Source organism: Microtus ochrogaster, linkage group LG5, assembly GCF_000317375.1.
Source record: "Microtus ochrogaster isolate Prairie Vole_2 linkage group LG5, MicOch1.0, whole genome shotgun sequence".
In the NCBI taxonomy this organism is placed as follows: domain Eukaryota; kingdom Metazoa; phylum Chordata; class Mammalia; order Rodentia; family Cricetidae; genus Microtus; species Microtus ochrogaster.
In genome coordinates, this window is record NC_022031.1 from 32,733,736 (window position 1) to 32,747,891 (window position 14,156).

The following is a 14,156-nucleotide window of genomic DNA, read 5'->3' on the forward strand; positions in this document are numbered from 1 at the left end:
CTATCTCTTTCCTTAAGCGGTGTGGTGTTTTCATTTGCGTGGATTTAGGGTATGTTGGAAGCTGAAAGCAGAAGGGGCAAGACATAATGACTGTTATGAACAATAATGTTAAATGTGCTGGTTGTTAGTGCAAGGGACACAGCTCAGTAGTAGAGCAGTGACTTCAGCGTGCCCAAAGCCAGCGCCAGCCATTAAAAGCATCACACGAACACTACTGGCTTTGTGTCATGACTGGCAAGCTAAGATTAGACTGTTATGTTTCTGTGTTTTCTCTCATGTGTGGTCTGCAGGAGGACAATGGATTGCTACAGAAAATACGCAGCTGTCTTTCTGGTCATGTTGTCCATGTTTCTACATATTCTTCATTCTCTTCCTGATGGAGACTCGATTATTCAGGGTATGTGACCAAACTCAGGCTTGCAATAAAAAGGGAAATATGTATTTCTAGATGCACATCAATAATCATTTATTGGGCTGGAGAGATGGCTCAGCGGTTAAGAGCACTGACTGCTCTTCCAGAGGTCCTGAGATCAATTCCCAGCAACCACATGGTGGCTTCAAACCATCTGTAATGAGGTCTGGTGCCCTCTTCTGGCCTGCAGGCATACAGGGAGACAGACTGTTGTATACATAATAAAAAAAAAAAAACAACTCACAACACAATAAAAATGCTTTAAAAAATAATAATCATTTATTAATTTCTACCTGTTTTCACATGTGATAAATAGTCACTCCTGAGTATATATCTAGGCACTTGTAGACTGTGAACCCCAAATTAAATTCAGTTCAGAAAATGTACAATGAAAGTGTTTTATTCCACATTCATTTTCATAGCATCCTAAACATGTTTATCTGAAGTACCTTCCTTGTTGTTCCATATCTGAGTTTGACGAGAAGAAAAGTCATCCTTACTCAGATCAGCTGTTTTCCCCATTTCTTCCAGATTTCTGAAAATGTTAGCATCACTTTCACAGATGAATTTTTATATCAGTTAACAAGTGAGGGAAAAAGAAATCACTTTTGTGCATTAAATCTGTTTTGCTCTATTATCTGCCACATCTCGTACAGAACCTGACAGAATCCCACCAGCTCGAGAATGGTGAACTATTATCTGTTATGGTTTTTCTCTTTGATCAATGGTAATATTTGAATCTCAAACTCTAAGCACAGATGTCTTTCGTATTATCAGGCTGTCTTACCTCATCAAGCTTCCCTAATTCTGGTAATTTTTTTTTCTGTCAACATTTGGAGTTTCTATGGGGAACAATAATAGCAGACTTGCCTCCAGAAACATTTTCCTCCCAAATGAACGTGGCATTTCTGTCAAGCTTCTGCGAGCTCTCTAAGCACGCAATTAGCATTGGGAGAGTCTCTGCTTGGAGGATGAGAAACCACCATGGCAAATTCCCTATGCAAGTCCGCAAAATGATTTCTCTGTGAATGGAGCTATAGTGATTATAAAGATATCATGTGTGAAGATTAATATGCCGATAAAAATACTTACTTCCTTTTTTATTGCCAATGCAAAAGTGTTTGTCCTGTCGTACTCGGGAGAGAGTTAGTTATCTTTGAAGCCTTTCTCAGTAATCTCCTCCTTCTCTCTTCTCTGGCTAGATTGCCCAGAATGTAAACTGAAGGAAAATAAATACTTCTCCAGGCTGGGCAACCCCGTCTATCAGTGCATGGGCTGCTGCTTCTCCAGGGCATACCCCACTCCAGCCAGGTCCAAGAAGACAATGCTGGTTCCAAAGAATATCACCTCGGAGGCCACATGCTGTGTGGCCAAATCATTTACTAAGGTGAGCACTTCCTAACAGCCTATCCAGAGATAGTTTGTACTCACAAGGCTTAATGTCTACGTTGTCCAGCAACCGGTATTTATTGCTCCCGTGTACAGGCAACACCACATCTTTCCTCTTTAATTAGAAGAATAAGCTAAATGGAAAGTCGTGACGACACAGACGTAGAGAGAACAGTAGTGGCCTCAGTCTAAAAAAATAACCAAAGGGAGGTGCATGGTGGAAGGTTAGACAGCGATAACAAAACATACCAGGCAAAGCAGTTCTCGGCTTTTACAGAGCAGCTAGGTGTTGACAGCTTACCACAGTTTATTATGTAGAGAACTAGAAGAGAAGGCTCCTAAAGTTGGCTAGCACAGAGAAACGGTACAGTAGGCGAGAGAAATGAAAACACTACCACCCTGGTTTGATCATCATAGTTTGCGCAACAGCATCATATTACCAAACTATACTCCGTGTGCACGTGCGATTAATATATTCTAAAAAGAAATAGCAAAGCATGTGGGTGCAGTGGTGCATTGCTGTGATCTCATCCTTCAGGGACTAGGGGCGAGAAGACCCTAAGGGTTCTAAGCCTACCGGGCCCGAACTGGCGAGATGGATCAGTGTGTAAAAGCATTTGTAGACAAGAACAATGGTCTGAGTCGGGTGCCCAGGACAAAGGTGACGGGAGGAGAGATCAGACTCCTCTAAATTGTCCCGATAGCACCCCGCAACACACATATGCCGTATAAGCGGGAGAGAAAAGGCCCACTTGGTCTTCACAGTGAATTCTAGGTTAGCTAGGTTAGCATAATATGATGATGTCGCAAAACATCGCCAGCAAGAGTAGAAATGAATAAACGAACTAAAACACCAAAACCCAGCGACCTGGGGGACATATGTGAGATGTGTGAATCTCTGAGGTTTGACTCTTAGGAAATGTGAGGGGGGGCGGCGGGGAATAGCAAGTAAGTAGGTATTTTTTAGGGGTGGAGATATAGATCAATGGCTGAGTGTTTGCCTAAGAAACGCTGAAATAAAGATTCTCAAAAACGGAGAGAGAAAGAGAGGACAGAGCTAAACAAATGTTGCCGCCAAGGTGCTCAGTCCTTCTGAGGAAGCTAAGGCCGCGTTGGGGTGAGGCCCTCTTCGCGGGAAGCACACCCACAAGATTTCATAAGTAAATATTAGCCTAAGGGGATCACGCCCTACAAACAAGGTGATTGACTGGGCTTCCCCTACAAACAAAAGCAGGTTGAAGGAGTATAGCTTATTTTGCGATGTGAATTTAACTGTTAGAATGACTATATCCCCAGAAATTCAAAATGTAAACATATCAAACAGCGATGAAATCATTCCGGTTACTGCCTTATTTAACACTTTGCCCGTTCTGTCTGTTTCCCTACCTCCCTGTGTCTCTCCCTTTGCAGACCACAGTCTTGGGATATGCTCGAGTGGAGAACCACACGGAATGCCACTGCAGTACGTGTTACTATCACAAGGTTTAGCTTCCGGCAGGAGGCTGTGCTGGGGATGGCTGGTCTGCGGGGCGGCACCGTGTGACCCCGCCTCCCACACTGCAGCCGCGTGCCATCCCCTCACACTTCAGTGCAGTGGGCAGTCTCTTCTTAGGGAAAGTAGAGTCTTTAGCATGATCACCAAAGTTGGTTTCGTCAGAAATAAAGCCTTTTAAGTCATCAATCACAGAATTGTCACTGTCTTTAAAACCAACGCTATTATTACTTGGACAAGATTTATCAGAGGGAATGATCCAACGTGTTGAACTCGGACCGGAGACACTTAGTGACCTAACACTGGATAATCTTGCTTCCATCTAACCTTCTAGAAGCAAGCTGTCTTTCCATCAGCCAGTGGGCTATTTATCAGATAGCAGATTTATCACTGGGGTGGGAGAAAAAGGTACAAAAATTCAATTTTTACTCATGTTTATGTCCCCTTTACATCTCTCTTTTATTATATTGTATCAAAATATAGGTAAAGTATTATGCTAGTACATGGATATAAATTATAAGTAAATAGACATACATTGTGGATATTTGAGTTGAAAAGTTTTCATTGGTAAAAATGTACAACCCATAAACAAAAAGTAAGTATGGTTCTCCGGGAATGGGAAAGGGTAAAGCATGAATTATCTATCTACATGACTTATGCCTCCCCAGAATGGAATTAGTAGTCAGGCTGTGGCTGAGTGGTGGTTGGGAACAGGGCATCACTGTCGTCAGAGGAAATCAGATTGCTCTAAAATTCCAGAAGACTCAAGCGGGTCTGAGTGTGCATGGATAAGTGACAAGAGCAAGCTGTCTGGTGAGCACTCCAGGGGGAGCAGCAATACCACTTCTACCCAGCTCTAGAGAAGGCTCCAGAGACCAAGGACAAAACAAACCGAGCGACATGCTACTCAGGTCTGTTAGGCATCACAGTCACACTTCCTGAGCTTCTAGGTACAGTCATTCTCACTGCGAGGGCAACAGGATAGTCACAACATCATATTAGCCGTGGTTGAAATCAAAGCTGCTCCAAAGCTATGTTCCTAAAAGAATTGGAATTTTAAAACACAGACCTAAAATTTCTTTAAAAAAATACCTGCCACAGGTAAGATTTTTAAAAATGAATTTCAAGCTGGTTATGGTGGACTATGTGTCTAATCTCAGTCCATGCAATACTTGGAGGGTGGAGGCACAAGGGTTCAAGATTAGCTTGGACCACATGGACCCAGCCTCAAAAACAAAACAGCAAAAAAAAAAAAAAAGCAAAATATGTAAAGTCTTAACCATCACAAATTTATCATTTTATCTCTGAGTTCAGTTCCTTAGCAATCTACTTCAATGTCCAGTTATTTGCGCATGTACCCAAAGGATGTTCCATTCTGCTACAAGTACACTTGTTCAACCATGTTCATTGCCGCACTATTCATAATAGCCAGAAACTGGAAGCAGCCTAGCTGTCCCTCAATTGAGGATTGGGTAAAGTAAATGTGTTACATTTACACAATAGAGTATTACCAAGCTGTTAAAAAATGACATCATGAAATTTGGAGGTAAATGGATGGACCTAGAAAAAAATCATCCTGAATGAGGTAACCCAGATGCAGAAAGACAAATATGGTATGTATTCACTAGTATATCATCCATTGAATAAATGATAGCCAAGCCACAATCCATAGACCCAGAGAGGTTAGGCATATAGGAAGGGTCTAGAGGACACATAGATCTCCCTCGGAGAGGAAATAAAATAGATTTTTTTTTTGGGTAAACTGAGGGTGCAGGAGCAACAGGAACCAGAGGATCAGGTGGAGAAGGTTATGGGAGATAGGGTTGAGGGAAAGAATTTGGGGAGAAACAGCTGGAATTGAGGGGCGTTTAGGGATGATCTGAAAACTTAGCACAGTGGAAACTTCATAAAATTATGAAGGTGATCCTAAAGATATCTCCTAATAACAGGGGCTATGGAGTCTCAACTAGCCATCTCTTGTCACCAAATGAGGCTTCTGGTAGTGGGGACTAGGTTGCATCTAGTTGAGTTGTTAACCAAGGAAGTCTCACAGAAATTCCCAAACAATCCAGGCTGTTGCTAAGACAATAGATTGCTCTCCTCATGCAGACAGCTGGGCCACATTACTGAGGACAACTCGTAAACATGGAGAAGTTGAGCTGGTGCCTACTTAGAACCTTCACCCCCGTTTTAGTGTCGTTGTTATTGGGAGGTTTTTGGCAGGCTAGCAAAGGAGAAACAAACACCAACCCAGTTACAAAACCTTTAACTTACAATCTGTACGCCTGCAAGATGTGCTAGGGCAACAGCGGCACAGAATGTATAGGAGAAACCAATCAATGTCTCGTTTAACTTAAAGCCCACTCCACAAGACAGAGCCCATACCCACCCTGACCTGTGTGACCAAAAACCAAAGACAAGGTAGTACAGAGACTCAGGGTAAAACCTAACACCACTTCTCTAAAAACTCACTTTGTAGACCAGGCTGGCCTCAAATTCGCAGAGATCTACCTGCCTCTGCCTCCTGCATGTTGGAATTAAAAGTGTGTGCCACCACTCTTATTCACTCTTTTAGTGGGAGGGGGCGTGTGTGTCACAGCTAGCATGCACAGGGCAGAGACAAACCATTTAAGTCAGTTCTCTCCTGTAGCGTCTGTCACTCCAGCTCCAGAGGATCCAACATGTTCTTCTGGCCTCCAAAGCCCCCCCCCCCACGCATGCGCGCACGCGCACACACACACACACACACACACACACACACACACACACACACACACACATACATGAGTACGTTCCAGGACAGCCAGTGCTATGCAGAGAAACCCTGTCTCAGAAAGCAGGAAAAAAAAAAAAAAAAAAAGGACACTATCAAACCTGTTGAGCTGCCTGCAGGCTGGGTTCCCAGCTTTTGTAAGCTGCCACCCGCTGGAGGAGGGAGTAGGCTCTGGTAATATAATCTGCTTCTCTAAGTAACCCCTCACTCATATGCCTGAGAGTAACTCCAATAGGACTCACGGTCCACCAAGTTGAACTTTGGTCTGTAGTGGGCTCCCCATCTGGGATGAGTAGATTTGTGTGTTGTGTGCGGAAAAATCTTGTCATACAACTTGTCATACAAGATCATATCAATTCTTGAAAATAGTTTAGATGTGGTGATTTACCAGAGCCCAGGAAATGAAGAGCATCTGTCACATTCTGTCACCATCTTTTTTTTTTTTTTTTTTTTTGGTTTTTTCGAGACAGGGTTTCTCTGTGGCTTTGGAGCCTGTCCTGGAACTAGCTCTTGTAGACCAGGCTGGTCTCGAACTCACAGAGATTCGCCTGCCTCTGCCTCCCGAGTGCTGGGATTAAAGGCGTGCGCCACCATCGCCCGGCCTCTGTCACCATCTTTAGGCAAGCTGAGTTATGTATGCTATACAGATATGCAGTTTTAATTTTGTTCCATACTACCTATCAAGATAAACTTTATTCCCTTTATTTTAAAAGGTCTGTATGTAAGTTGATTTTGTATGTGTTTTAATTTGTTTTCAATTAGAGGATTTTCTTGAATTTAAAACCAAATGTATGCCAGGTGTTATGTCGCATGCCTTTAATCTAGTACTAGGGAGTCAGAGGTGGGTGGATCTTATAAGCCAACTTGGTCTACACGGTGAGACCCTATCTTAGAACTAAAAACTAAATTAATTTAAATGTGTTTATAGAGTCTCTAAGCCATGACTTAGTATGAAATACTGCTCAACCTAGCCTACCACTCCATGGAATCCTGTTGGCTACACAAGCCAGGAACTTTCTTATTAGCATTAGTGCGGATCCTAATCGTGTGATGGGCAAGAAAAGTGTGTGTTCAGGCGTTAGCACCAATCATGGGCAGGAACAGGCATTAGCATCAAGGATATCCTGGAAGTCATAACAGTTATGACTTTCTTAGTTTACAGATCCTGGAACAACATTTTTTTTTTTTTTGGTTTTTTCGAGACAGGGTTTCTCTGTGGTTTTGGAGCCTGTCCTGGAACTAGCTCTTATAGACCAGGCTGGTCTTGAACTCACAGAGATCCGCCTGGACCAACATATTAATTACATTCTTGAAAAAGTTCAATTCCAGTAAAATGACACATTAAGCCATTTTCTAGGTGTTACTTTAAAAAATAACAATTTGTGGCAGCTTCTCCCAGGACGAAAACAAACCAGTCATAGTGGAGAAATATCATTTCCCTTCAAGATCAGTGACTTTCCTACATATTAGGCCTCTTAGTGTGATGTTTAAAATTTGCCAATATTATCTTTTGGAGGGGGTGGTAGGTTGCCACTGTAGAGGGCTTGCCTAAAAATTATAGAAAGTATACATTGTAAAGAAAGATTAGAGAGCTAAGAAAAAGAAAGGAAGAGATTGATTCCTGATTCATCCAGATGTAAACAAGCTTTTTCTGCCATGCCTTCCCCGTCACATTGGACTGGAGCCCCTTAGACCATAAGCCCAAATTAATCCTTCCTCTGTCCAGTCATCTGATGGTGGTTGCTACCTCTTCTTATCAGCCTGGGAGGGATGTGACCTGATAAACTGTGGTACTGTGCCCTCCAGGAGGGACCAAATGGTATCATCACACCCAATGAAGAGCAAGCCTGTAATACCTGCATGCCGGAGGGAGACAAATCAGCCAGAATTTGGCTAGTCTGCAGGTATGCCATGAAGCCATAAACTGCTTGAACTATAGGCAAAAATGAAATTTTCACTGTGATTGTGGAATCAGCAAGTTAAGCAATTTAAAAAGCAGATTATTTCTCCATAAATCAAAGGTAAATTCTTGCCATAAGTACAATGACAACTTTTTTGGGGGTTATACTGCTTTTGTCAGAGGCCGATCCTGAGATGAGGTTCTAGATGATTCAGTCTGTGGTCTGTAAAGACCAGTTCCATATCAGGTATCTTGGTGCCACGCCCCCTGAGTGCGTGGATTTCCAAGAGACAGTGTGCCAGGCTCATGTGAAGGGCTGTTCTTTCCCGTCAGCTTCCTCTACCCAGCTGGCAGTCACTGGAATATCTGCTGAAGGTGGCGGGCTGCTGCGGTATGTTGACAGGACGGACGATCAAGTCTGAAAACGGAGCTCATCAAGCTAACACCCTAAAAGAGAATGTTTCAGAAGATGGAAGAAATGCTGGCAAGAAAGTTAAAGCTGAGCAGAACAATGAGGCTGTACCAGCTCTGGTTCTGAGTCGGGGCACCTGATATTGTTTAAGAACAAAAAAAAAAAAAAAAAACCAAAAAACAAAACAACGAAACAAACAAACAAAAAACCCGCCAAAATGAATTTTTAGGAGCCGCCAGTGAAGCTGTTTGTAAAGAAACATGCTGCCACCTAGTGGCCCTGAACTGGCGCAGCACGCTTTGTACCTGCTAAGAGTACAGAAAGACCGACAGTTTTGGCCTTTGAGAACAAAGGCAAGAGGGATCAGGCAATGACAGAAGGGACCCTTTAATGGGAACCCTTAGCAGCATGAAAAGGCCCCATTAAGGGCAGCTCATTTGTGAATGCAGTGACTTGCAGACTGAGCTTAGACTTTCTGGAGAGACTTGGAGAGGCACGACTGTTAAAAGAGAGAGAGGACAATCTCAGAAGATCTTGTCCATTTCCCCTTTCCAGGGGTAACTATGTTGTTTCTCTTAGGGCTCACTTTGTTACTTAACTTCTCTGGGGTCATGGTATCATGCACTATACATGCAGACATAGGTGTGTACGTGAGCCCCAAGCTGCTGGATTCAGTTTTAGTTCCCAGCGCATACAGAGGACTGCAAATCTCTACTCTTTCTGTGAGTTTGCCCCCAAATAAATAAACCTGTGTTATACTCCATTCTGGACTAGTGTGGAACTATTTTACATTGCAACAAACATTTATGGAAAAATATCAATAAAGTACTGGCAAACCAAATCCAAGAACACATCAAAAAATCATCCACCATGACCAAGCTGGTTTCAGCCCAGAGTTGGTTCGACATATGAAAATCTGTCAATGAAATTCACCATATAAACAAACTGAAGAAAAAAAACCCCACATGATCATCTCATTAGATGCTGAAAAACCTTCGACAAAATACAACATCCCTTCATGATAAAGTTCTTGGAGATAGAATGGATACAAGAAACATACCTAAACATAATAAAGGCAATATACAGCAAGCCAACAGACAACATCAAACTAAATGGAGAGAAACTCCCAGCGATCCTACTGAAATCAGGAGCAAGACAAGACCACAGACTGAATCATCTAGAACCTCATCTCAGGATCAGGATAAGGCCCTTGACAAAAGCAGTATAACCCCAAAAAGTTGTCATTGTACTTATGGCAAGAATTTACCTTTGATTTATGGAGAAATATCTGCTTTTTAAATTGTTTAACTTGCTGATTCCATAATCAGCAGGTATTTCAATAAGGACATTCCCCATGTTTAAATTCCAGTTCCCCAAATTAGACCATTTAACACCCCATTTTTTAAAAAAGCATTGAACATCATAGAACAAAGAACAATACCAAAAGAGATCTCTGGTGTTGAATGTCTCCTATCAGCAAGTACAACACCTGGTATAGCAAGGACTGCTCATTCAGTTTTTGTTTGTTTTTTATTTTTTAATTGATTTTTATTGAGCTCTATATTTTTCTCTGCTCCCCTCCCTGCCTCTCCCCTCCCCCTTCAACCCTCCCCCAAGGTACCCATGCTCCCAATTTACTCAGGAGATTTTGTCTTTTTCTACTTCTCATGTAGATTAGATCTATGTATGTCTCTTTTAGACAACAACCTCATTGTTGCCTAGGTTCTCTGGGATTGTGGCTTGTAGGCTGGCTTTCTTTGCTTTATGTTTAAAAACCACCTATGAGTGAGTACATTTGACAATTGTCTTTCTTGTGTCTAGGTTACCTCACTCAAAATAATGTTTCCAGCTCCATACATTTTCCTGCAAGATTCAAGCTGTCATTTTTTCTGCTGTGTAGTACTCCATTGTGTAAATGTACCACATTTTCCTTATCAATCAAGGGAATTTAGGTTGTTTCCAGGTTCTGGCTATGACTTCTATGAACAGAGTAGGGCACATGTCCTTCCGGCACGATTGAGCATCCTTTGGATATATACCCAAAAGTGGTATTACTGGGTCTTGAGGTAGGTTGTTTCCTAATTTTCTGAGAAATTGCCACACTGACATACAAAGGGGTTGTAGCAGCTTGCATTTCCACCAGCAATGCAGAAGTGTTCCCTCTTCCCCACAACCTCTCCAGCATAAGTTGTCACCAGTGTTTTTGATCTTGGCCATTCTTACAGGTGTAAGATGGAATCTCAGAGTTGTTTTGATTTTCATTTCTCTGATGACTAAGGATGTTGAACATTTCCTTAAGTGTCTTTCAGCCATTTTAGATTCCTTTGTTGATAGTTCTCTGTTTAGGTCTGTACTCCATTTTTTTTGGGGGGGGGGTTATGTGATCTTTCAGTGTCCAATGTCTTGAGTTCTTAGTATGTTTTAGATATCAGCCCTCTGTCTGTTGTGGGGTTAGTGAAGATCTTTTCCCATCCTGTAGGCTGTCATTTTGTCTTGTTGACTGTGTCCTTTGCTTTACAGAAGCTTTTCAGTTTCAGGAGGTCCCATTTATTAATTGCTTCTCTCAGTGTCTGTGCTGCTGGGGTTATATTTAGGAAGTGGTTCCCTGTGCCAATGCGTTCAAGTTAATTTCCCACTTTCTCTTCTATAATGGTCAGTGTGGCTGGCTTTATGTTGAAGTCTTTGATCAAAGAAAAGTTGACCTCAAGGGTGACCTAGGCCACACACACACTACTCCAGAAAAGTCGGACCCACCTTAGCACCAAGAGGTGGTTATCTAAAGAGTATTATGAGGACAATGGCCATAAGGTGACATCAATCATAGCCTGGAAAGTTCCTGACTAGCAAGTCTCCTGGGCCCAGCTTAAATTTGAGGGTATAGAGACCACATCCTCTCTTCATAAGGCCCAGGAAAATATTAATCACAAGGCAGCCAGGACCATACCATGGACTTAAACAAGAAAAGGGCTCATTTTAATGACTAAACCCCACCACTATGCCTTAATATCAAGAATGGATAGATTGCACCTGATCTTTTCCTGCATCATCCAATAATCTTCCCCAGGCCAGACCCTGCTCACCAAAAATCTTGAATTCAAACGCAAGGTTTCCTAAACTGATGATTGACAGCTAAAGGATATGAATGCATGCTAAGAAACCTGAATTAGTTTAATTTCAGGTGTGTGTAGGACTCACAGCTCTTCATGAAACCCAGAAGATACTCAACCTAGTGGATGACAATATCATCCGTAAGCGGAGACTGTGCTTTCATTTCCCAGCTGGCCAGACCCAAATAATCACACAGAAACTATACTAATTACAACACTGTGTTGGCCAATGGATCAGGAATATTCCTAGCTATTACATCTTAAATTAGCCCATCTCTATTACTCTATTGAATGTCACGAAGCTGTGGCTTACCAATAATGTTCTGGCATCTTTCTCCTTCAGTGGTGACTTCCTGTCTCCTTCAACTCTGCCTTAGTGTCTCTCTCTCTCTCTCTCTCTCTCTCTCTCTCTCTCTCTCTCTCTCTCTGTATATATATGTTGTTTTCCTGCCTGGCTTTACTCTGCTAAGCCATTGGCCAAAATAGCTTTATTCATTAACTGATAAAAGCAACACATATACAGAAGGACATCCCACAGCATCATGTTGGTGGTTTCTGGGTTATACACACAGAAACAATCTGGGCAGACATTGGCATCATGGGTGTGTAGGCCACACCCTCCCTGCAGCCATTATGTGTCCAGCTGCTATCTTGTCTTCAAGAGATCTAGGAGAGTTGGACCTTGTGTGGTAGCCAACACCACCAAGACCTCAAAGCAGGCTGGTGCCTCCACATCTACTAGAGTTGTTGGTCTGTAAATGGCATTGACCACATGCCCTTCGAGACTGTTCCATACCGTCTACTCATTGAACAGCTGCCACATTCTCCGATTCGGTCAGCCGGGAACACACCATGGCCTTTTTGGGGTCTGAGCCACACTTGACTTCAAAAAACTGTGCTCAGTCCTCTCATTCCACTCATTTCCAGGCTCCCTTACAGGAGTCAGAGATGGCTCCTTCCTACAGAAGTGGCTGCCCACTCATGTTTCTTAGTTGATCTATTACTGCATCGTAGAGTACATAAAGCCTCAAACTGCCCTTAAACATTTTGGAAAACCTTAGCCTATGCTGCACACAAACTGGGTTGAAACCCAGAGCCCATACTGATACCCACCAGAAAGACACCCAGCACCACCATGACCTACATACATGAAGAGACCCTAGATGTTTTCCCTGCACCTGGATTTATTTTGCTTGGCATAAGGAAAGTTGGATCACGCAAGCTATGTGTCTTTATCCTGATGTCATGGGCTCCCTAGCCTCCCTGTGTTCACCTCAGCTCTCAATCTGACTTGATTAGAAACATCAAGCAGCCCCGTGGCTTAAGAATATGATGCCCAGGAAGCAAACATAGTTGTAGTGCAAACGTGCGCTGGAAACCCCTGAATCCCTGCTTTAGTGGCATGTTCACTGCCCGTACACTCTGCCCGTGCTTGCTTCAACTCTCACCAGACCCTATCTGGAAGAACCTGGAATTGTACCCTGATCTCTACGCTACTCTGCCTAATACAGTTCTGCAGACTTATAATATTACATTATTATTTGTTCTTCATCTCAAGCCCTAGAACTGTGTATTTAGTTTTCAATCAATTTAATAATCTTCATCTACTGCCATGATTTATCCTAAAATGCTTATTTTGGCCCCTTTGTTCCTAAGAGAGGGTTTCCAAATCTTCAGCTTGAACTTCTTGCAGAAGGCCCCCAGAGGGAAAGAACGGGATATATGTCCTATGAAGGAGGAAATTTGTCTGACTTTAACTGTGAGTGGAGTGGGGGTCATTAGAGAGGCAGGGTCACGAAGAAAGAAATTCAGTCCAGGTATAGGTGGCACCAAGAGAATCTGAGTTATACTGATGCTTTGGGCTACAGCCACAATTTATTCTACAATATTTCAACAACCCTCATATTTTATTTTCATGATATCACCAAGGCCTGTTTGAATAATGTAGCTGACAATAAGAAGTGACTGGAAATGTGCCTGCCAACCATTCCTCCAGGAACAAGATTCGTGGCTATATCATGCTCAGTTGGCCATAGACCTACACAAAGAACTACCTGGACCATAGTCCTTAATGGATGAGGCTTTGCCTTCTCATCCCCCAAGAAAACTGCATTCACTTTAGTTCTATCACTGGGAACAAACCCTACAATGAAAACTGTGTCTTGAGATGTTCACACTTCTCAACTCGAGAATGAACGGAACACAAAAAGGAAGAAAATTCTGAGACGTTTTATCCACGGGACGAGAAGTGAGGTCAGCGAGGACACAGCCATGTTGGAGGGAAATGTGTATCACGCGGCTGGGGTGCAAATGCCTGGGGTCCAGAGAAGGAGAGGGGAGGCGAGTGAAGGAGAGCCACTGGAGAAGAGAAAGAATCAGACTGTAAAAGATGGCGCAGGAGGTGGGGGGATTCAACCATAAAGATTTAGCATCCAGAGAGCAACAAAATTATTTCATAAGCCCTAGTCACGCAATAGAAAGGAACATCAGGAAAGCGAGTCTCGCTGGCTTCCTGATAGGACACCGGAGTCTTAAATGGTTCCTCTCGCCCTTTCTGGAGCTGGCACTGAGGTAGCTAAATGCAAACCCTTTGTAACTCAACTCCAAAGGATTCTGACATTTATTTGGTATAAATAGCAGCAAATAACAAAAATAACAACTCTTCATCACA

At 42.7% G+C, this 14,156-nt stretch overlaps 1 protein-coding gene and 1 pseudogene across 1 annotated transcript; both read left to right on the forward strand.

Moving 5' to 3' along the window:
- Positions 1-283: 283 nt before the first annotated feature.
- Cga (glycoprotein hormones, alpha polypeptide) lies at positions 284-3,478 on the forward strand. The gene is made up of 3 exons (XM_005361976.2): positions 284-397; positions 1,615-1,799; positions 3,212-3,478. The coding sequence occupies exons 1-3, from the start codon at positions 298-300 to the stop codon at positions 3,287-3,289; spliced, it is 363 nt and encodes a 120-aa protein (XP_005362033.1). The 5' UTR covers positions 284-297; the 3' UTR covers positions 3,290-3,478.
- Positions 3,479-8,018: 4,540 nt separating this feature from the next.
- On the forward strand, positions 8,019-13,906 carry LOC113457750 (annotated as a pseudogene).
- Positions 13,907-14,156: the final 250 nt, after the last annotated feature.